This window comes from Lycorma delicatula, chromosome 1 (genome assembly GCF_047948215.1).
Source record: "Lycorma delicatula isolate Av1 chromosome 1, ASM4794821v1, whole genome shotgun sequence".
NCBI classification, from domain to species: Eukaryota; Metazoa; Arthropoda; class Insecta; order Hemiptera; family Fulgoridae; genus Lycorma; species Lycorma delicatula.
In genome coordinates, this window is record NC_134455.1 from 392,183,171 (window position 1) to 392,207,571 (window position 24,401).

Below are 24,401 nucleotides of genomic sequence, written 5' to 3' on the forward strand. Positions count from 1 at the left end.
AATGTGTTCCGCACATCGAGAAATATTACCTTTGGTGTAAGCCTGGTCCTCCAGGTACCGGCCACCACCTTGTCAACTATCTTCATTACTGCATTGACAGCATAAACTGTTGACCTTCTAGGCCGAAAACGTAACTGTCGATCGTGGAGGAGATCTCCGTTACGCCGAATTTCTTTCCGAAACCTTACGGCGATCATACGCTCCAACAACTTAGTAATGTTGTTCTCCAGATATACAGGCCTGTACGAAGACAGAGAATCCTCAGTTTTGGGTTTTCTGATTAAAACTAGCCGTGATGTTTTGCAGGTGTCCGGGATGGATCGTTGATTTAAAACGCCACTTAGTACCGAAGGAGCTCTGCTGGCGCCTCCTACATTTCCACCAAGATTTGAAACACCGGTATTCCATATGGACCCGGGCTCTTGTGCTACTTCATCCGCTGCAGCCCGGATAACCTCTTCAATTCTGAAAGGCGGGATGTGATCAGCCACAATCATTTCCCTAGGCTGGATTTCTCCGAGCGGGAAGAGTACCGTAAAACGAATCGTCACATGCTCTTCCCGGTAGCACAGGCAATGATCTACCGAGCCGCTTAGTAACAATTTGGAATCCTTTACTCCACGTCTATCTGCTAGCACAGATTCCTTCCACACCGTTTCTTAATCCCGTTTATTGTCTACACGATGGCAGCTTTTTAACTCCGTTCTCCCCCAGCAAACGTTCCTCCGTCGCAGTCACAGATATGTCACGCTAAATAGTCTACATTCATCATCCACTACATCCATAAGGAGCTCCATGGAATTGACCCTGACAATATGCCGTTTAATCCTTTATGCTACATAGAGGATTATCCTAAAGCTACATAGCCACATAGCTACATAGCTGTTTTAGAGGCACAGTAGCCGTATCGTGGCACTGACATTTGATCTATGCTCTAAGGCGACCGAATGGGGTGGTGGCGGGAGAAATGCCGGTTAACCAATTTCCAAAAAAATGCGCAATTCCAACCCTTGTAAGGCAACCGCACACTCGCGCCCTAGCCTGTCCAGATCCAGACCCAATAGGTTATCGCAACCCGAATCTGGAGTTCTTGGACCGCCACCGGAAGCAATCTCATAGGTTATAAGACTATAATCACTCACACTGGCCTCCAGCCAGTGTTTTAGGTAAATTAAGCAACCGAATCTGTACTCCATTAAAATTTTTCAAAAGTATGAATTCTGATAAGAGCCTATAACCAAACATTCACGAATATGTCATCAGCGCTGATGTTTACTAGGAAGCACATCTGTGTGTGCACGTAAACCAGTTGATACGTACTGTCATTTAAATTGGAGATTTTTATAGTTTTTTATCTTTTTTAGTACAAAATTTTGGTTGTAAGATTAGTACAAAATTTTGGTTGTAAGAATTACTAGATTTTTTCTATTTAGTTTTCTACTACTGAATATAAGTTTAATTTTATTTTTTTTAAAGAGTTTTCTTTATTTTTGAGGTTTCCAAGATTTTTATCAGGAATTTTTGCATATTTGCCTGTCGTAAAAAAACATTTTAAATTGTTTTGTTTTTACTACATGTAAATTATTCCGATCGATAAATAAAGTCAAAGGTATGAAATTTGATAATATTTGTATTTCTGGGAAATACAAATACAATATTTGATGGTGACTATTTACTTAATAGAATACTATATGTTAAATTTATTTTCAATTTACACCTTTTATTTTAAACATGTAAACTACAAACTTTATATAAAAACGATTTTAAATGTAAATACAATTTAGAGTTATTATTAATTTATGTGTAGGATTCTGGAATATTTAAATCCACTTTTAAAGATATAAAAAGCCAAGTTAAAAGAAATACTTCAAACTAATAATTTTTTTTCACCAATCCCTGCTATTATAAGCTTCAAATGTACGGTGCTTTCTGCCAATTCAATTCAATCCATTGTATAAAGTGCATCTTGAAACTATCTTCTGGTAAAGAAATTTTACAGAAATCCCCGTACAATAAACAAATTTAATACAGTTTCATTATTAAGTCTATATTTAATGTTAATTTAAAACAGAAAATCTGTATTTCTTCTTCTACATTGTCTTTAATAATAATACTTAACATCAAAGACCTAAAACCTAAGAAAGAATCCTGGTCTCCTGTGCCGGTGCAAAAATTTTCAATATGGGACTTAGTTATTTTCGTAGTAAGATTGGGCTACGTAATCCTTGTTACGTAGTAATATCGTTGTTAGCAAACCACTTAATATTTAAACAAATAAAACTAAAAAATTCTTCTTTAAATATGTTTTGAGTAAATATTGTATAATTAGATTACGAATAAATAAGTAACAATGTTTACTCACCATGTGAAGATGGAAGCTTTTAGATTGCCAAAAAAATCGTTTCTGTAATAAAGTAATTTTGGCTATAAAAAAATTTACTCATTTATAATTCAGGCTCATTGGCCAAAATTTGAAAAAAATTCTGTGCGTAATAGAAATTAATGCTTAAATTTTCCACTTTCTTAGCTCATCCTCAACATTATAATCCTGCTCACTAGAATATTATGCTGAAGAATGCTGCAGTACTTTTCTAGTTTCCAGTTTTCCTCACTCATACTTTCCAAGAAAAAAACACATATTTATTGTTTGAACTCTTATTAATTGTTTATTTAAAAAAAAAGGATAATTTTCTTTTTTATTTAACTGAAATATTGAGGAAGAATTTAACCGACATGAAGATAAACTATTTCATTAAAATATAAATATCCACAAAGCATAAATAAAAAAATTATGAATAATAAGATGAGGTAATAGAAATATTTAATCTAGATTTAAGATATATTTTGCATGATTAAAAGCATCATCGAAAAAAATATCGGACCATCAACTAAAGTAACTCAACTAAAGAGTTCAAGAATATGAACTTGTCCCGGAAAATATATTTCAATTATTTGTTGGAGCAATATTTTATAAGTTTAACAGTTTGGAAAAAAACCGTTAAACAATTTAAAAAAATATATAAGTAGATAAAATTAGAACTGATATAAAATTAGGATAAAAGATTCACGATAATATTTTTTCCGTGCAAAACAGTTTCGAAAAGAGATGTTAATTTACAAAATAATTCTGAGCCGTTAAATAATATACGCTTTCAAATATTAATTTTGCCTCAACATTCAGTGTCAGTTGAATGCTAAAAAAAAACTTAAAACTATACTTGTTATGTAATAAAAAAAAACTGTGTGTTATTTGTTCATTTTATGTCTTACGAGTGCATGCAGATGGGGTTACATCACTGTCTTAACTCTCTTCCTTCTATGCCTCTTAAATTGACATTTATTAACAGTGACCTTTCGTTCCATTGCTATAAGTCATATGATGTATATTTCATTGGGGTGATATATACATATTTCATTTCCTTATTAAAAAATGTATTATATCGCAACAATGAACACAATCATTGGTTGTTAAAAATATGTGTTGTAAATCTCTATTTAGTAAACTAAAATAATTCTTATGTGCCTTAGAAATCAATTTACGAGCTCGGTTCAAAAAATATGTAGACTGTTTGAATTGCGCGGATCCAGTTGGTTCCAGTCAAATCCGCTTGGCGTTGCCATGTTCCTACAGATCAGCTGATTACAAAGCATATTATTGATTACAAACATCATTAGTGGTTGCTTAGCTTCGCAGTTGTTTGTGATGTGTGTTTTTCGTTTGGCGGATTTTAGAATGAATGACTTGAACGAGCAAAGAGTTGCTGTGAAATTTTGTGTTAGCCTAATATTAAGTTGCTCAAAAATGGCTTCGTGTTGGTCAGCCAGTGTTCAGAAAAAAAACTCGAAAAATCTGCAGGTGAAACTTTTGATATGCTCAAGACGGCTCACGGCGTGTGACTTGTTTTAAGTGGTATGGACGTTTTAAAGATGGTCGTCAGTCAATTCAAGACGATGAGCGTCTTGGATGTCCTTCCACGTCAACTGACGACTCACACGTAGAAAAAAAACACCCAAGTTCGGGCAAATTGACGGCGACCATCAGAGAAGTTCATTGAAGTTCTCAAACGTCTGCGGAACGCTAACCGGCGAAAATGGCCAGAAATGTGGAAGAGTGGTAACTGATTTTTTTATCATGACAACAGCTCCAGCCCATTCAGTCCTCAGAACTCGTGAGTTTTTGGCCAAACACTCGATCGCTGTTTTTCCTCACCCTCCCTACTCACCTGACCTCGCTCCTTGTGACTTCTTCTTGTTCTCTAAACTCAAAAGGCCTTTGGAAGGAAGAAGATTCGAGACGATTCCCGAGATTGACGTAAATGCGACGAAGGAACTGAAGAACATCACAAAAGAAGCGTTCCAGAACTGTTTCTAAAAGTGAAATCACCGTTGGGATAAGTGCGTGCGTCGGGGAGGAGAGTATTTTTAAGGGGAGCCAGACAAGTAACTTCTAAATAAAGTACATTTTGTTTTATGACGTTAGTCTACGTATTTTTTGAACAGACCTCGTATCATTATATACTGCATTGCATTTAATTAGGTGCATTGTACTCGAGAGCGACTGATTTGGATTTTTCTGCTAAATGTAACCAAACGGCTTGAAATAACAAAAAGATAATAGGTTGTGAGATAAAACTAACCGTAAGTTTTTTAGCTTTATTAAAAATTAAGTTATTAAGGTACAACCTCGCCGTTAAATATAGTGGTAGGGAGAGAATCAGCGCAGCTGTTAGAGGTACATATTGTTGTAGCTGGCTGGGAGATCTAAATATTAAGTCCTACTTATTCAAATTAATAATCCTTCGTTACAGAGCTCGATAATTCACATTAAAATCACGACACATTATTGCGTTCAATTTATTGACAATTTCAAAGATTACCAATGGTGTATGTATTAGGGTTTTAAAAGTACCAGAAGGAAATCTATGCATGATCAATAAAATTGATTTTAGATTATAACACTGAATTGGACAGCATTAAATATTAATCTCTTCCATGAAAATATGGATTTTTCAACTTTTTTGAGAAGGTAGTCTTTAACAGAAATTGAGATTCCCCGATTTTATATGCAATTCTACAAAATGATTCAGGAAGTTTATTATTACGTTGCTCAGAAATATCTTCTGCGTTGGTCAGCCAGTGTTCAGAAAAAAACCATGCAAAACCCGGTGAATCGTTGGAAAAAATATTTCAAGTTATTCGGTTTATTTGTTAGACGTGAATATTTATACGGAGAATCTTAATATTCTTGATATTAGTCTGTCTAAATCTAAAAAGATTTATTCTGAACCACAGTGATGAAATTTCAATCCGAATCCTAAAATTGAGAGCACGAGTTGATAATTGATAGCGTGTTACGCCTTCCTTACAGATAACGGTTTTATCCAAAGCAACTATCGAACTTGTAATCGAGTCGGTACATCTTTCAGTTGTTCTGAAAACACAACGTAAGATTAACGCGTTTATAAAAACTCATATAAATTGAATCCCGGCACAGATTTTTTGATCGGATAAGATAATTGTTCTACGGTTACTAGTACTCCAAGAGTTACATGGATGTACCGTCGTAGGATTTCCCATCAGATAAAGCAGTTTTTTTAAGCATATGATTTTTCATTTCTTCCTTTGTTTACTTTTTTAAATTAAATTGGAGCCGAATTTTTTTTAAATTTCATTAAATTTTCTCTTCTGGTGGTGTGTAGTTTATCAGTGTTTTATTTTCAATTAATTTTTTATGATCATTAGACGATTTGAAAATTAGCTGTTAATATCTAAGTAATATAGAATATTTATAAAATATCTCTTTGTCTTTCCTTATTTCGTGGAATAAATTATAAAAGTGAACTTTCAGTAATCTTATCTTGTACAATATTAACAGCAGATGTATTTTCCCTTCTGCATTGTCGTAAAGTTTACACATCTTTCAAAATTGAACACAATTTTTTTCTACGTTCAGAATGGCATTGTATGTCCTCGACTCGTTACACGTCTTCATAAACGACAAATTTGGCACTACTATTAAAGAACGACGCGACAATTGTGACTTGGTGAGTGTCTACTGCGTTGAAGGTAGCGGAATTATATTGAAGAATTTTAGAAATTTTCCGCTACGCTAGAAACCTGGTGGCATTGAGCTCTTTCGGTGAATAACTAAATTAATATGGTCCAGAACTATCTGAACCTCTATACATAAAACAACAAGCAAGTAAATTTTTTCCGACTTTTCCATAAGTTTTTAATATAAAAAAGTATTTTGTAATACTAAATAATAAAAGGGAGTTTTCAATTTTTCCTTTCTATTGAGCAATCTGCATAGTTCAAAATGGTACCAACGCAGAATCTCCAACACTTTGAGTGTATTTTCAATCTATCTTATCAAAGCGAGCTATGTTTTGTTGCTGGTAACAGAAATAGAAATTAATCGTGGCTCATGGGATAGTCGATTTCTCATTAAGAATCGTGCCAATGTTCTCTTCATGACTTAGTTTAGAGAATGAAATTTTCTATCTTTAACAGAAACTAATAGTATGGGGTACATCCCACTGAACAATGAACGATTCTTTTTATGGGATTTTCGTACCAATATTTATTATCTTCAACTTCTACTGCCTAATAAAAAGAAAACATGAGCGTGTTCTTCTTTAGGTAAAATAACTATTTTTGACAGAATACTTACTTTGTGGGTTTTACGTCCGTTGTCACACAATTTTCCTTCGATTCACAACTGTAATGAAAAATTAATGTTTACAATATGGATACTAATCAGCAACTACTAAAATTAATCTAAAAAGTTTTGTGCTGATAATTCAGAAATTACCAACATTTTATTTTGTATTATATTTTCTGTATTCCTGAAGAATCTTGTAAATTATCGTGTTAAATATTTGCCGTCCTTTGAAAAAAATTGATATGACCTGATTGTTTATCAAATATTACAGTTTTACCAGTCATTAAAAAACGATTTAATGAACTCTTATAATTTTTTTTTTTATCAAATAAAAATCGGTTTATGTAAGAAAATAGTTTTTTAAAGTACCTTCTTTATTTTTTACTATTTAATAATTTGAGAATGACTCAATAGATGAATCGTTAGTCACTTATCACTGAATGAAGCTAAAATGCATGTTAAGATTTATGCTCTTTAATCTCTGTGCAATAATAAATCTCGCAATGAGTTGCAGGAAAAAAGAAAACACATAACTTAGATGAGAATCTATATCATAAAAACAACATGAATTCATTTGAAATAATGTTTTTCTTGATTTCATTATTTATTTTAATAAAACATTAGATTGTTTGCTAAGCATTTCTTTCGACACTTCCCCAATAAGACGCCCTAAGTGGTAAGACCAAATGTCTGTGCCACAAAAGACTACTGAGACTCCAAACAGTTTAGCGATCACTGTCCTAAATATCTCCGAGAGCTTACCTAACTGCGTGAGCCGACCAAGCGCGGTGCCACACACCACCGGCTTACGTGTTCCAAACGCTCGCTTGTCATATATTTACTACAATAGGTAGGCGCACCCCGTCAACTACTAAAAATATATATGCTATCCATAAATTAAAATTTACGTCGTCTAAACAGCAATTCGCTGCCACGGCTAGGTTGCTGAATGCCAGCAAGTACCCGGCCACGATATTAAAGCGCTTGGAGCCTTAATTGGGTGTCAGCCATACATATCTCTAAATTAGCTTCACACAGCTAACTCCTACCGCACTGGTAGTGGCCTTTTCCCTTAGGTAAAGTACTGATGTCGGTTGAACATAGCAACCGCATCATGGAACTCCCACACGATACGACAATGAGGCTCTCGCCACATTCATTCGCCGCTTGAGAGTAGCATATTTTCCCCTTTACCTCTAAGTTTCAAGTTGACCCGGTCTGTGACCCCCCCACCCCTAAGTGTAGGGCAGTCAATTCCAGCTGCCATGCTTCCATCTCGAGGCACTGCAGCCTCTTCAGCAGGCGTGAAATGGACAACTGAACGAAATTCAGAACTGGTGCATTGTGATCACCGTTCCGCTCTGGGTTTGGCCCGGCTAAAAACCGTATTCCAAACACCTCGGCATCCCGACCTCTTCGCAATCTCCAATGGCTGCCCGAATTTTCACCACAAGTTGATTGGAATAGTCTTTCCCAATACGGTGGTAGCCTCGTAGGAGGTTGTTTTAAAATCACCAGTGCATACAATTAAGGCTCTGCGCTGGGCATTCCTTAAATTTTGAACAAGTGCTCTATTCATATCCTATCTATGCGCCCAAACGAGCGTCGTGTATGAGGTCATGCTTTCAAAGACCCCTCAGTACACTCTGTACATTTGACGGCCCGTCAACCCATATTCTTTCCGAGCAATCCACCTATGGTTGTGCATCACAGAGACGGCGTCCGCCGCTAATTGCTAATGTAGTTGCTAAACAGTAGCTTTTCATCAAACAAAACACCTAAGTCCGTAGAACTCTAACTCGGCTGATTACACAGCCTTTCTAATTAATATGGGGGTTACGACTGTACGATAATTTATTTGTACTCTTGAGAAGCATAAACTTCGTCTTTGGCGCAGAAATCTTTAAATTTTGAGTGTCCATCCAGTCCTCTTCGGTTGACAAGGCCGCCTGCGCCCGGTTTTCTAGCTGTGGTCGTGAATTACTACGAACTGAAAGGAGACAGTCATCGGTGAAAGCCTGATCCGTGAATCCATCTGGAAATCGTCAATTACCAGGTTCCACAACAGGGTACCGAGAAGGGAACCCTTCGCGCTCCCCTAGTAACCGATTTTTCCACAACTAGGTGCGCATCGTAAAACAGAGCTGTACGGTTAGACAAATCGTCACGAATCACGGTTTGCAGAGCTACAGGAATATTGCGACCTTCGAATTTACAGAGGACACGATAAAACATTAGAAGAAATATGAAGTACATATGCGTGAACTACGTTTTTGTTTTTTCAGGTATCATTTCTATGAAGATTTGCCATCCATTAATGACGTATTAAAGACAGCATTAATGAAATAACGTAGAGTAATATTCAAGAACCGATTTATTTTTGATGGTGAAAATAAAGGGTAGGAAAACTGAGCTTACACAAATCAAAAACAGTTTCATCGTTTTAAAATTTCATTACCTAGTAAATTTTAGAACTATTTATATAAGTCTTCAGTACAAAAATTTCTCTTACTAAGTTGCACACTAGAATTAATAAGCTATTCTTTGAACAGGTGTAATATTTTGAAAAATCGCTACAGATGTCTCTCATTTTCAGATTTCCAAAATGCTCCTGCCTAAGAGATGAATACTTTTGTAACAAAATTCAATAGTGTTACAGGCATCTCAGTATGTATTTACCTTTCCAGCTCAAATCCCAATATTTGTAAAGCATTAAATGTATGTGAGAATTTAGTTCGTGCTGCTTACATATTACGTAACTTTTATTAAAGAAACAAGTTTACTGATTCATATTTTTTACTTCGTTTCATACAAATAGAATTTATGATTAATTTTTTTTATCATAGTTTTTGAAAAACATTTAATGTAACCTTTATTAAAAAAAATAGTAATAAATGAATAAATAAACTGACTTACGTACCTATATGAAAGTGTTTCATCCCTTGTACATTCAGTATATTCATCAGGGTTTAATTTCCTGAAATTTAAACAAAATTAGACAAGATTAAACTGCATGATTTGCTGAAAAATTTATTAGTGTAGATTTAAACAGTAAAAGTCATAAAATAGGAAATCCTGCAGAATGTATGGACTAATGAAACCGGATGCTGTAAGATATAAACTTCATAGGTGATGTGGCAACTTCTAAATCCAAAAGTTGGAAAATGCCTTTTGAAGATATACCTACATCTATTAATATTTTATGTAATGTATCAATAATAAAATTAGATTAAAATAAAACCCAAACCATTGACAACATCCTCAGTGGTCAAAACGCCTTTATTTTCTTCGTAATATTATTTATATCTGGCGGAATTTTACACCTGAATCCACGATATAAATATTGGTATTTTAACACAATTTTACTGTACTTTAGGTTATTTTGCGCAAATTCATAACGGTAACTTAATATGCACAGTAAATTTTTACAGTGGATACTTTACTTATTTTTACTGATTTTTTTCAGTTTTAAACCATAAGAAAATAATGCTTATATATAATAAGCATTTGATTCAGAACTCACTGTTTTAACAGTTACAGTAAACAATACGAATGAAATTAAATAAAAATAAAGTTTCTTATGAAATTGCATTACAATGAAATTGGAATTGCCTGTTTTTCCATCGAGCAGACAATTCAATATTAAGGTTTATAATATATATATATATTACAATTACACATTATAGTTTTATTTAATTATTGAATGGATCACAGATCGCTACGCCAGTGATATACATTTTACACTAATAGACAGTGGACAACAATGAATATAGACGTATATTAATAACTTTGTAGTAAGTAAATCACAAAAAATAGTTTCATAAGTTGGGGAAACATATTTTGGAATTTCAGAACAGTTTCTTAAAAAATCGTTTCGACTTTTCTTTCATTTTTAGATATTGAATTTTTTTTCCAAAAAAAAGTTTTTCGCAAGGAGTAATCTTAGAAATTATTTTTTTTGAATAAGGATTTATCCGTGTTTTGGCAAAGCAGTAATTTATTTTGCTGTTTATTTGATATATACAATCCTAGGTAAACTGTCAGTTCGATTCTCGTCCCTTGAAACGTTCGATTCATGATCTAAATTCAAAATCTTCTCCGCTGTTATCTAACAATTTATTCTTTTTAAAGTGCATTCTTTTGTGGAACGTGCTTAAAATACGGTGGCCCAATTATAAATATTTAAATTGCAGACACAGAAGATACCTATTATTTTAAACTTGTAAATTTGTTTTCCTGATCCAAATGTAGTCTTTCAGTAAGATTAGTATAAACAAGTTCTGTCCTTCTATAAATTGTATTGAAATAGATAATCAAACATAGATTTGGTACTGGAATTTTTTTTAATTTTATATGAAACTCCACAACAATATCAAAATAAAATACATTTGCAATGTTCATAAAGAAATCGTTTATTAGACATATATTTATTTATGTTTATTAATTATAAATTTAGGACTAACTATGAAACATTATGCTCGTCATTTTAGATGTAAACTGCTGTTTCTAAATTTTACCCCCAGAAATAACTTGGCTATTTAAATGAATGAAATTTAATAGACGACTCAAAATATCAAATCATAAGAAAATTATGCTTATGTATAATAAGCGTTTCATTCAGAACTCACTGTTTTAAGTTACAAAAATAATAACCATTTGTTAAGGAATTGATTGAATTTTTTCTAATGTAACACGTTAAAAATTTTCCTCATTAAAAAAATTCAACTTCTAATAGGGTTATATTCAAAAAGCCAAAGATCGGTGCGCGGAAAAACGAGATAAAAATCTTATGCAAAGCCTGGCTAAGATTTAATCCCGGATTTTGCATTTTGTACAAAATTTGCATTTTATTGTTCTACCATAACCTCGACTCATATGGTGAATTACTTATCACATGAAAAATTCATGAAATAATAGAAACTGGTTTATTATATGCGAATTTTTTTAGAAAAATTAACCCGATTTTGATAAATGAAATACTAAAATAAAATTTAATCAATTTTTTAAATTTTTTTTCAGGAAATCATTTAGTATCTTCTTAGAGAATATGATGTAACCATTGTTATAAAATATTACGTCACAAAAAAAGGGATACTGTAAATTCAACACTCTGTGTGGTTAAACCTTACTTTTTACCAATAACGAAGTTATATCAATTAATTTTAGATTAAATTTTAAAATATACACTATTAAAGACCAAATCATATGACCCTACTGGTTTTCTGATAATTGATTTATCGACTACGATGTATTTTCATTTATCTATGAAATATGATGAATTAAATATTTCAGTACTAATGTATTATAAATACTTACAGTAACGCATTTATCGCATTAAACATCATTAGGTTGAAAATCAAAATTTTAGCACGCATAATTTAAAAAAATAAAATTTTACTCTTAACTCGGTTATCAGTACTTGAATTGCGTGAATAGATGTTCAGTTATAAAGTGAATTTTTATTATGCGGCATTATATATAGCAAAGGAAAGAGGTTCAGTCGTCATGCGCTGTAAGTACTAAGATTAAACGTGAGTAAGCATTGTTGTTTCAAAAAAAACATTTAAAGTTGAATTTTAACTAGTAAGCACACACTCAACGTGTTGGTGTTTTCTTTTGCATCAGATAAAGCAAGATGTTTCACCTATCCTAACATTTATATTTTTCTGCATTATGCAAGAGCGGCCCAACCGAGAAATGAAAACTGTGTTTAAATCATTTTTATCACATTCTGAAATCCTAATTCTGCATTCAATTTTAATAATCGAAACTAGTATTTATGAATTACACAGATATACTTTCTGATAATATTAAACAATACGGATAAATGCATGCATACTTGTTCGGCTATGATAATCTATTATCACAATCAGCAACAGTAAACATTTTCATGAAAATGACTTTATTTTTCAAAATTCGTTTTTAACAGACATTTTACATTTGATAAATAGTTTCCAGAAAAAGGTCGTAACACTAATACGCTGTTATTTTTTTCCCGTAATTTTAAAAATCGAAAATAGTTTTTTAATTTTTTACTAAATTGTAATTATGAAAATCATTCGTTAGATCAGAAATCATATTCGATCAGAAATTCAAGATTCTATAATATATTAAAAAAATGATGGCTCTGTTTATTTAAATAAAAATCATGGGATTATAATAGATTTATATAAAGTGTGTAGGAACACAATAATGCTTTGTGTCATTATTATTATTCATTTGACCGGTTTGATGCACTGTTGCATTGATTAATTAATATATTCATAAAAACCGATTCCACTTGATCGTATTTTGCTTAAATAAATAAAGATTCATTTTCATCAAAACGCAATCGTTTTATTTTTAATTTTTTCTTTTCAAGCATCAAAATTTTAGTTGGTTTTTACTTTATTCAGATCACATTTTAATTAGATACGCTTCTTGCTAAGATTATATACCTATTTCATTATATATAACCGAAATGTATATAAAATTATTTAAATAATGCATTTAAGATAATAATGTAAAAATATAAATTACTTTTACTTCTTACTAGAACTACAACGCTGTCGTAATTAAAGTAGTCTAAAGGTTTAAATTTCCCAATTTTTTTTTACATTTTTTAAATTTTTCTAAAACAATAATATGATAAGTACTTTTAAAAGCCTTTTTCCTTGATGAAATCAGAATTTCCTACCATATAAATTATTAATTTTAATATACCACGCATTTGTTTAAAACATATTTTTAAAGACTGAATTTAAAATCATTTTATTGTTAAAATTCTTTTGCAAATAGATGATATTTTATGTAATTTGTTATCGCTTTATATTTAATTATTGTCTAAAATATTAAATGTATAAAAATATATTACGTTTATTTATTAAAAAAATTAATTTATTACAATATAATATAACTTAATTTGTTGGTTTTCCAAATGTTTGAAGAAATTTTATATCTAAGGTATATTACAGTTTGCCTGTTTTGTAGATTTTTAATTCTTATTTTTTAAATAAAAGGTGAGTTGATATATTTGAAATTTTTTATCTAAGTATCATACATTTAAGATTTTATTATTATGCCTTCTACCCATCGTCTCTTGTAAAACTGATAAGTAATAAAGAGAAAAAAAGTTCTTAATGTTTCTTTTTGGTTTTCATCTAAAAAATTACTCACAGCTTTTCAATAAAACATTCTCCTTCACTCCAAAACTGCCTGTTAAAACTTTCAGCATACATAAAGAACTGATTCTGAAATCGTGGAAACCCAAATCTAAAACAAAAAAGAACAAACTTCTCGAATCGAGAAATAAATATAATTGCCTTTTTTTATCTTTAAAACCGTCTTGTACAACGAACAGAAATTTATTATTTATTTACATAGTAAACACTTATTATTTTAGTTTATTGTTTATTGTCTATTGTTTATATATTCTTCTTAAATATTGCTTAACTAGCAAATTTTGATTTGCTAGTTAGATATGCTAGATAGACTTGAGTTAGATATACTGAAAAAATATTGGTTTGTAATCTGCATTTGAAATTCCAGAAAAATTTTAATCAGAGGAGCGGTTTAATCATTAATTTGCATTTATCGTAGCCTAAAAGGATGTAACATAAAAATTCACGCTCTCCTAAGACACCGACAATGCTACGAAAACCGCCAATACTATGAAAAATTAAATGCACGTTTGACTGTAAATACATTATTTCTTCACTAACTTTTGGACAAATGCCATGTTTAATATGTTTGTGAATTTTAAATATAACTATATGCAAGTTATGAAGTAAATATTTCACTTTTACATTCCATTGCCTAGTTTATGACCAGAACGAAGGTTCCACTTGTGTCCTCAACCTTCTGCGCCTACCCAAGAAGGAGGTCTTTCCTGTAGAGGTCCTCGGGGGGCCTCCACTGTACAATGTCATGGGCGATTTTTCCTTCATTCAACATGCGGCATATTCGCAGCGCCAAATCGCAAACCCGCCTGGAGAACTGAATCTTTTTGTCCCATTTTAAATACATACCCATCGCCGCCTCATAGCCAGGGCTTAATTCCGGTATTCCCGACTTTTCCTCCGTGGTTTTGAAGAGACCTTTGTCCTACCTTGTGGATATTAAGCACGGAATCTCCTTCGGTCGACACAATTTTCCAAACTCCTTAATATCTCCTCCATAGACGCCGTGGATCTATCGAACCTTACAGATTGAGTAGGTCACCTCCGAATCACATGAGGCCAGATTCTATTAATAAAATAATTTAAATTATTGCAAGGTAAAATAATATTAATTTATCTAATTTGTAATACAATAACAGTTTACACAGTACTGTGTAAAATTATTACAAAAATAGGTAAATATTAGTTACAAAGAGAAAATTATAAAAAAACCAATTGTTGAAATAGAAATTAAAAACATTTATTTCGTGAAATTTCATGTAAAAAATATTTCTTTATTTCATAAAATGATTGGGAGAATAGGATTTTTGGCTAAATTATATCGTCTTTCTTGTCGCCAATATGGAGGTTATTAGAAAGGAATGGAAATACTTATTCCACAATAAATTTATTTATAAATTCTCAAAAATTGTAAATGAAGAATTTGTAAAAAGTAAAAATTAAATGGTGAGCTAAAAGAAGTTTATTTAATTTTAAAACATTTTCACTGATTTACGTGAAAAAAATTTCTATATAATAAATATCAATGAAACGCTGCATTTCTTCATTACAAGATGTATTTACGTATTGATTACCTATATAACATAATAAATTAGAAGATCCATCAAGTATAAACAAAAAATCAGTGGAAATAGCATCGATTTCTAAAAGAAATAAATTTTTATGTTGAATTAATTCAAAAATTTACGCTAATTTATAACCAATTGTTTCAGTTTTTTGAGATTTAATGGGTATTAAATAACTAAATCTTTGAGAATAGAAATAAATATGATGATTTGAAAAAAGTGAGGAAAAGGAGAATCTATCGGTAAAAAAAATTACTTACCTCATTATTAAATGGTCTCTAAATCACACAATACCTATGATTTTTACGATTTTTACACTCGCAAATGAAGTAAATTGACGGCGAATAGACGTAAAAGATAAACAATAAAAAATTATTATTGTTGCACTTCTATAGATCTCTTCTTTTGAAGTAATATAAGTAAAATTTTCGGTTCTTTCATCAAATTTGTATTGTTAGTTAAATATTATGATATATAAGTTGGTTTTGAAAAATCTGATATAAAATAGTTGCTGCAGTAACAATTAGAATGTAAAGCATTAAAATTTGTAACTTAAAATATTTACTTATGAGCAATACTACCTCAGCAAAATAATACGGATTTACTAGGAATTAATTACACATTATTTAATTTAAAAATTACACAAATTTAATTTAACATAAAATTGCGATTGTTCGTGACGTTAAAGTTGTGCTTTCTTCCATAAAATATCCAAAAAGTTCAACATTTGCGCTCAAATAAATTGTTTAAAAAGAGGATTTTATTTATTTTTAAATTATATATTTATTAAAGTTTCTAACGTATTTATAATAAGCATTTAGCAAATTTTTGGCTGGATTTCTTTCTACATTAAAATTTTCTGTTGAGTTATATTTAATTTAAAATGGGATGGTATTTCTTCAGTGTTATTATTTCATTGTTGTTTAAACCCTCTTTATTTCATAAATCATAAAGAAACTAATAATTTTGACAGCATGTCATCCACATACTACTGTTTAAATTCGTTTTACTTCTGTTTAAATTCGTTAAACCTGTAGCAAATTCTAATTCCAAAATATAATATCTTACGAGATTAACACCGATTACTTTCCTCCTTTAGGATGTCACCTGATAATTTTGGCCATCGAGTAGTATCTCTATGTTACCTATATATTCCTCTACCTGGTAATGATTTTTTTTCGCCAAGTAGTAGTTTTCTTACTCCTTTCCTTTGATTATTCTACTCGCTATGTCTTCGCCTACCTTTCTAATTATCAAATTTTTCTCATCTTATTAATTTTACTTCCCTGTTTTGCATTTCACAATAAGTCTATTTTTAAAGAATGTGGACAGTTTGCTGACTTTACCGTCTTCCAACTTACTTTCGAATTCATCTAATCTTTATATCCATGAAAATATAATTTGTATTCTTTTAGAAGGTTTTCTGTTTAAAGATTTTGTTTAATCTATACGGCGCATAAACATAAAAAGAGCTTGTTTTGTGAATACAGCTACAACTAACTTATTAAATGTCATTCACGTGGAGAATAATTGAAATTTTATTCATTTAAATTTTCCTTTGCTGGAAAAATTATATATATTTCCTATACTATTTTAAAATAGAATAAAATAAAAGCCGAATTCTAAAATTTTTTGAAGGTTTACTCGAACATACATTAAAGGAATACTTGAATATTTTTCCAGTCACAACACATTTTATGATGTGTTTTTATTTAATATATTTCTTTTATTAGTGCATACTGAGAAAGCTACTCTCTCATAAGCCACTAAGCTTATGCTACTAAGCTACTCTCTCATTCTCCCGAGTTATTTTCCTCCCCGAAATCTGAGCTTCTCCACTGATCACTTGAAAATCTTACAGTTTGCAGGATCGCTGAAATATTGTGTATTCTAAATATCGATGAAGAAGCAACACCGAAGATTTTCAAAAGAAAATAGATGATAACGACTTCTGGTTTCAAATTAAACTCTAAGGAGAGGAATCGATTATCACTAAGTAGGATAAACGATTAAGTCATTAAAAGTTATTTTTAAGCTTCTAAAAAGAAAATCAAATTGAAATTCTGAGATAAAGATTGTAAGGTTGAAGTTACTTCAACGAAAAACATATATTTTTTGTATTTAAAACAACATAAAGATTAATCTCAGTACTTTGCTGAAGAAATTAACTTAGTTTTCTGCATAGGTATTAATCTGATAATTTTTCCGAATGGCCACGTTTAAAAAACGTTAGGAATGAAGAGATAAATTCGTAAAATAACAGTCGAAAAATTTATCGAATGATCTCATCGCTGTGAATTTTGATTTACAGCTATAACAAATATCCATTTATTACCGGATAGTTATTGTAGTGAACTTTATTATTTCAGTAAAGTAATCGTTAGATTCTTTACGATAAGTTAGGAACCAGATAAATATGAATTTGGTTATAGTAATTGGAGATAGAAACTTAACTTTTTCATACAGAATAGAGAACTACATTTTTCGAAAAGGATAAAACTTATCGATTATGATTATAGCTAATGGCGTGAAATGAAACGGAATAAACAATAAAAATGTTTACACAAAACAAAAATACATTTGAATATAGATTTACTGGTGTGACTTTTTAATGAACAGGTTAATATGGTAAATACATTGAAACGATGTGCAGGCAATCTCCAAAATATAATTTGTATTATTAAAAATTAAATATATTTATAATAATGCGCATGTAGTACAGTTCTGCTAAGTCTTAATTTTAACTAATTTGACTTAACTATTTTTTCTGGAATTATGGAAAACATGCTACTTTGGAGATTTTGAAAAGCAAATTTTGGAGGGTGCTGTGGATAGAAAGAAGTGCAGTAGAAATGTTTGAGATTCATTGTAGGACACAGCTAAGAATTTTTTCAATGAAAATAATAAAATTCCGTTTTACCAGTGATTAATAAATTTATCTCTCTGTCTCTCTCTCTCTCTCTATATATATATATATATATATATATATATATATATATATGTATGTATGTGTAGTAATTAACTTTTAGACATAGATAGTAAGTTTACCTTTTATTATGTATGTGAGAATGTTTGTATGTGAAAATTTCATCTGATTCACGAGACAAAAAATATACATTGTTGAAAAAAGAATTTGCAGACAAGGATTTACATTAAAGGATTTGTTAAAGATTACATTAACTGAATTGAAGTAGTTTATACTGTGTTCTTTCATTGAAGAGAAATTTGCGGCTAATACGTTTGCAGATTACTCAGTTTGGGTAACGGACAATATAATAACATTAAAAAAAACATTTTAAACCAAGTGCAAAATACGTGAGTGATTAGTGACGTATTAATAAATTGGGATATATTAAACATAAATCACAACTTTTTATGCTTTTTCAACTTGTAATTTTTTTAAAGAAATAATGTAAATAGTAAATGAAAAAAGGTACCGATAATAAAATTTTAAAAAATATTGTTGAAACGTATATTCAAATTTACTTTACACGTGTTTAAAGAAAAAGAAAAAAATATTTTACATATTCTTATATTATAATAATTACATATTGTTAAGCACGAAATACGAAAAAAACAATTTTTCTTTAACATCACGGTTACATTTTAATATTCATAAACATGAAAAAAGAAGATTTTTCTTTGTCATTGCTATTTACATGTATACAGCTTATTTTATTCACCTCATTACTCAAAAAATTAAATACTATATTTTTTCAAACTCTGTAATGACTGAAAATCAAACAAGAATGCAAAATTATAAAAAATAAATTGAATTAAAAGAGAATAAAATATGGAAATAAAGACTAAAAATCGTTATGCAATATTTTATTTACTGAACGATAAGTTAGTATCTGTTGTTATTTGATAGCTGATCAATCAACTATCAAACGACAACAATACGTAATATTTCAATACTTAATTTGTTTAAATATATTTTTCACGTTGTATAAATATCAGACATTTCAGTTTGTTCAATTATAAGTTCCCACCACGTTTTACATCGATAAGAAAAAAGTCAAAATGATCCCTAAACGGAAATCTATAAGAAGGAACACAAAGCTCAGCTTAATAAAAGATAGAAAGCGGAAAGAAAAATAAAGACGTGGTAAAAACGTCTGAAATTTTGACCGGTAGTGCATCAACAATGTTTAAAAATCGTGATTCGGTTTTTAGATTTTTTGAAAGTGTAGGAGAAAGACGCAAACTATTTAAATTTGAAAAGATCGATGAAGTAGTCTTGTAATGGTTAAAAATGATACGAGTCAAAAACATTTTTTTTTTGTTTTTTTTTTTTGTGGAGGGCGAAAAACGTCTGTACGTTATCATCGACCGGGTATTTTTAAAAATTAAAAAAAAAAAATAAAAGTAATTAAAACTAGTACGTAAAACTAAAACTTAAAATAAAAATAAAAAATAAAAGCAAAACAATTAAACAAAGTCTGAGATGGGTGTAAAAGGCCCATTCTCGGATAACAAGAACACAAAAATGATACAAAAAAGTTTTTAAAAAATGAGCAACAAACATAAAACATAGAACTAGGTTAAAACTAAAATAAAGAAATTAAATAAAACATAAAACTAATATCACAGACCGAGTCATTAAAACATAAAACCTAAAATAATAAATTTAAAAAAAATCTATATAAAAAATAAAATTTAACAGATTCGGATAGGGAGTGTAAAAGGCTCCCTCCTCGGTTAACAAAATCAAAAAACTTTTCTAGAATAAGTTATACACCCGACAATATTAAATTTTTTGGGTTAACCCTACACTACGCAGAAAAAGGAACATCCGGTTTAAAACTTCATTGTCGTTGCACAAGACACCACGGATGTTTCTGGGTAATTTAAACTTACGACGCAACGCCACATAACATATGTAGTCCACGAGTATGTGGTGCACAGTCATGCGGCAGTTGCATCGTGTGCAAAGCGGTGCTTGTTCTCTTGTCATCAGGTGCCCGTGTGTGACCCTGGTGTGTCCTATCCGCAACCGACAAAGGACTACTTCCTCAAAAACTTACTTCTGTGTTGCGATTATTAAACTCAGCGATTGCGTTGTAAATTTCAATGACGATAGGATGTGTGGAATAAAAGGTTTTTAAGGCTTGGAGAGCACTACACGAGTCACTGCAAATAAGAATTTTTCTATATTTAGGGTTAATTTCCGAACTATCGGAAATTAAGAAATGCTATAAACAGGAAGTGCAAACTGGTGAAAGAAGAGTGGATTAAAGAAAAGTGTTCAGAAGTGGAAAGAAAATGAACATTGGTAAAATAGACGGAGCATACAGGAAAGTTAAGGAAAATTTTGGGGTACATAAATTAAAATCTAATAATGTGTTAAACAAAGATGGTACACTAATATATAATACGAAAGGTAAAGTCGATAGATGGGTGGAATATATTGAAGAGTTATACGGAGGAAATGAATTAGAAAATGGTTTTATAGAGGAAGAAGAGGAAGTTGAGGAGGATGAAATGGGAGAAACAATACTGAGATCTGAATTTAAGAGAGCATTAAAAGATTTAAATGGCAGAAAGGCTCCTGGAATAGACGGACTACCTGTATAATTACTGCGCAGTGCAGGTGAGGAAGCGATTGATAGATTATACAAACTGGTGTGTAATATTTATGAAAAAGGGGAATTTCCGTCAGACTTCAAAAAAAGTGTTATAGTTATGATACCAAAGAAAGCAGGGGCAGATAAATGTGAAGAATATAGAACAATTAGTTTAACTAGTCATGCATCAAAAATCTTAACTAGAATTTTATACAGAAGAATTGAGAGGAGAGTGGAAGAAATGTTATGAGAAGACCGATTTGGTTTCAGGAAAAGTATAGGGACAAGGGAAGCAATTTTAGGCCTCAGATTAATAGTAGAAGGAAGATTAAAGAAAAACAAACCAACATACTTGGCGTTTATAGACCTAGAAAAGGCTTTCGATAACGTAGACTGGAATAAAATGTTCAGCATTTTAAAAAAATTAGGGTTCAAATACAGAGATAGAAGAACAATTGCTAACATGTACAGGAACCAAAGAGCAACAATAACAATTGAAGAACATAAGAAAGAAGCCCTAATAAGAAAGGGAGTCCGACAAGGATGTTCCCTATCTCCGTTACTTTTTAATCTTTACATGGAACTAGCAGTTAATGATGTTAAAGAACAATTTAGATTCGGAGTAACAGTACAAGGTGAAAAGATAAAGATGCTACGATTTGCTGATGATATAGTAATTCTAGCCGAGAATAAAAAGGATTTACAAGAAACAATGAACGGCATAGATGAAGTCCTACGCAAGAACTATCGCATGAAAATAAACAAGAACAAAACAAAAGTAATGAAATGTAGTAGAAATAACAAAGATGGACCGCTGAATGTGAAAATAGGAGGAGAAAAGACTATGGAGGTAGAAGAATTTTATTATTTGGGAAGTAAAATTACTAAAGATGGACGAAGCAGGTGCGATATAAAATGCCGAATAGCACAAGCTAAACGAGCCTTCAGTAAGAAATATAATTTGTTTACATCAAAAATGAATTTAAATGTCAGGAAAAGATTTTTGAAAGTGTATGTTTGGAGTATCGCTTTATATGGAAGTGAAACTTGGACAATCGGAGTATCTGAGAAGAAAAGATTAAAAGCTTTTGAAATGTGGTGCTATAGGAGAATGTTAAAAATCAGATGGGTGGATAAAGTGACAAATGAAGAGGTATTGCGGCAAATAGATGAAGAAAGAAGCATTTGGAAAAATATAGTTAAAAGAAGAGACAGACTTATAGGCCACATACTAAGGCATCCTGGAATAGTCGCCTTAATATTGGAAGGACAGGTAGAAGGGAAAAATTGTGTAGGCAGGCCACGTTTGGAGTATGTAAAACAAATTGTTGGGGATGTAGGATGTAGAGGGTATACTGAAATGAAACGACTAGCACTAGATAGGGAATCTTGGAGAGCTGCATCAAACCAGTCAAATGACTGAAGACAAAAAAAAAAAAAATATGGTTAATGATGTTTAGAGCCTTATTTATAGTGTATAGTTCAGCGGTAAACACACTCGTAATACCGGGTAGAGCAAACATATAAGTTCTTTCATTGACAACAAATGCACAGCCAACTGTATCGTTTTGTTTCGATCAATCAGTGTATACAACCGCGTCTGGTTTCATCTTGGAGAGAACACACTGAAACATTCGTTGAAAGACAATAGATGGTGTTGATTGTTTATTGTATGTAGTCAGATCAAAATTAAAATTTTTGAGGTTTATTCTCCATGGAGGATATGAGCAAGGATAGGTAGGAAAGAATGACGGTGTGTCAACGTTTATATGCTGCAGCAGACGCTGGGTACGGACACCTACAGGTGCAGTACGACGTGGATGGTCCTCATACTTTCCTAGATTAGGATTTCTAAAGACTGACTTAAGAACCGGGTGATTTGGCTGTCCTCTGAGACGAGCAAAATAAGATAATAAAAGCTGGTCTCGTCTGTCCCAAAGTGATGGTTCACCACAGTCTACAAGTAACTTTCGACAGGACTTGATCTAAACGCGCCTGTGGCAAGCCGAAGGAAAGCATGATGTACATTATCCAGCATTTTAAGCACGGTTTGTGCTTAAACAAACCGTGCCAGGCAAAAACATGCCTGACTGGGTCGGTTATTAAGAATCAAACCACTGAATGTTCTGAAAATATGGAAATGTCCAATTTCCGAGTCAGCTCTAGATGGCTGGTTAATTTCAAATATAGAATGGAACTCAAGAAAAGATTATATCCGGTGAAAGTACTTGTGTTTCGGCCGCGCGCAATATTTTCAGTGGGAAGACACATTTTTGTAAACCGTTTTAAAAGAATATGAGCCCGAGAAAGTATTAAATCTGGATGAGAATGGTGATTTTTTTTTTCAAGCGTTGGCTCAATAAAACTTACTTTTAATTACGATAATTGTTTTGGAGCAAACCATAGTCAGGACTTAATCACCGTCGTTTTCTGCGAGCATGACTGGTGGAAGAATTAAATTTCTTGTGTTAAGAAAAAGTAAACAGCCACGTTTTATTTTCAAAGGCGTGAAATAATTTAAGTTATTGAGTTTAAAAAAAAATCATGGATGACCGGAGAAATCTTGGAATAGCGGGTCATAAACTTTGATAAACGGATGATCAAACAAACAAGAAAAGTCCTTCTTTTTGTTACTATTCCCCGGCTCATAATATTGCATTTGCACGAAAATTGACTAACATTAAGCTCGTTATTATCCTACCTAATACATTGCTAAATTAGAACCCATAAATAAATAAGAGTTTCGTTTCGTTTTTTATGTACGAACTGCATTTTAAGCAAATTTACACATTATCTAAAATCAAACGGGTGGATAAAATGACAAATGAAGAGGTGATGCGGCAAATTGATGAAAGAAGACTTTGGAAAAGCATAGTTAAAAGAAGAGACAGACTTATAGGCCTTGTATCATCTTGGGAAAATCACTTTAATATTGGAGGGGCATGTAGATGGGAAAAATTATGAAGGTAGGCAACGTTTGGAATGTGTAAAATAAATTGTTCAGGATGTATGATATAAGGAGTAAAAGAGTATACTAAAATGAAATGACTGGCACTAGATAGGGAATCTTTGAGAGCTGCATCAAACCAGTAAAATGACTGAGGACAAATAAAAAAGACTATTTAGCTTAAGATAAAATGAATGAGTCTGATGAAGGTTGCAGTAAAACCACTCAGAAATGGAAAATACACCGAAGATTAAGAATCTATAATAGATTCTAAAAATTTATAGATTTTAGAATCTATAATTTCATTTTTATAGATTTAGAATTATAATGCCAAGCATTCAGAGTTTTGGAAGTAGTAATAAATTTTGCAGTTATAATATCATGTTAAAATTTGTTGTAGTTTCTAGACTGGAATTGGTCTTTCTAGACTTTTATGGACTTAAGATTAATAATTCCCTGGATTAACACAGTTAAGTTTGTATTTGTTTTTACCTTTTCCTA

General features: G+C 31.4%; 2 protein-coding genes across 3 annotated transcripts in view; one reads left to right on the top strand and one right to left on the bottom strand.

Moving 5' to 3' along the window:
* Nucleotides 1-12,107, bottom strand: part of LOC142317360 (uncharacterized) — a 418,387-nt gene extending 406,280 nt beyond the window's left edge. Inside the window, exons 1-4 of one of the 2 annotated variants that reach the window (XM_075353849.1) lie at nucleotides 11,981-12,107; nucleotides 9,585-9,641; nucleotides 6,674-6,721; nucleotides 2,363-2,404 (exon numbers count right to left, since the gene is read on the bottom strand). In XM_075353849.1, coding sequence (XP_075209964.1) covers nucleotides 2,363-2,404; nucleotides 6,674-6,721; nucleotides 9,585-9,641; nucleotides 11,981-12,039 — 206 coding nt within the window. In that variant the 5' untranslated portion in view covers nucleotides 12,040-12,107. The remainder of the gene's footprint in view (nucleotides 1-2,362; nucleotides 2,405-6,673; nucleotides 6,722-9,584; nucleotides 9,642-11,980) is intronic. The other variant, XM_075353851.1, reaches the window with a different exon arrangement.
* The window catches only part of LOC142317363 (uncharacterized), a 427,416-nt gene that overhangs the window by 222,223 nt on the left and 180,792 nt on the right, over nucleotides 1-24,401 (top strand). The window lies entirely within an intron of this gene.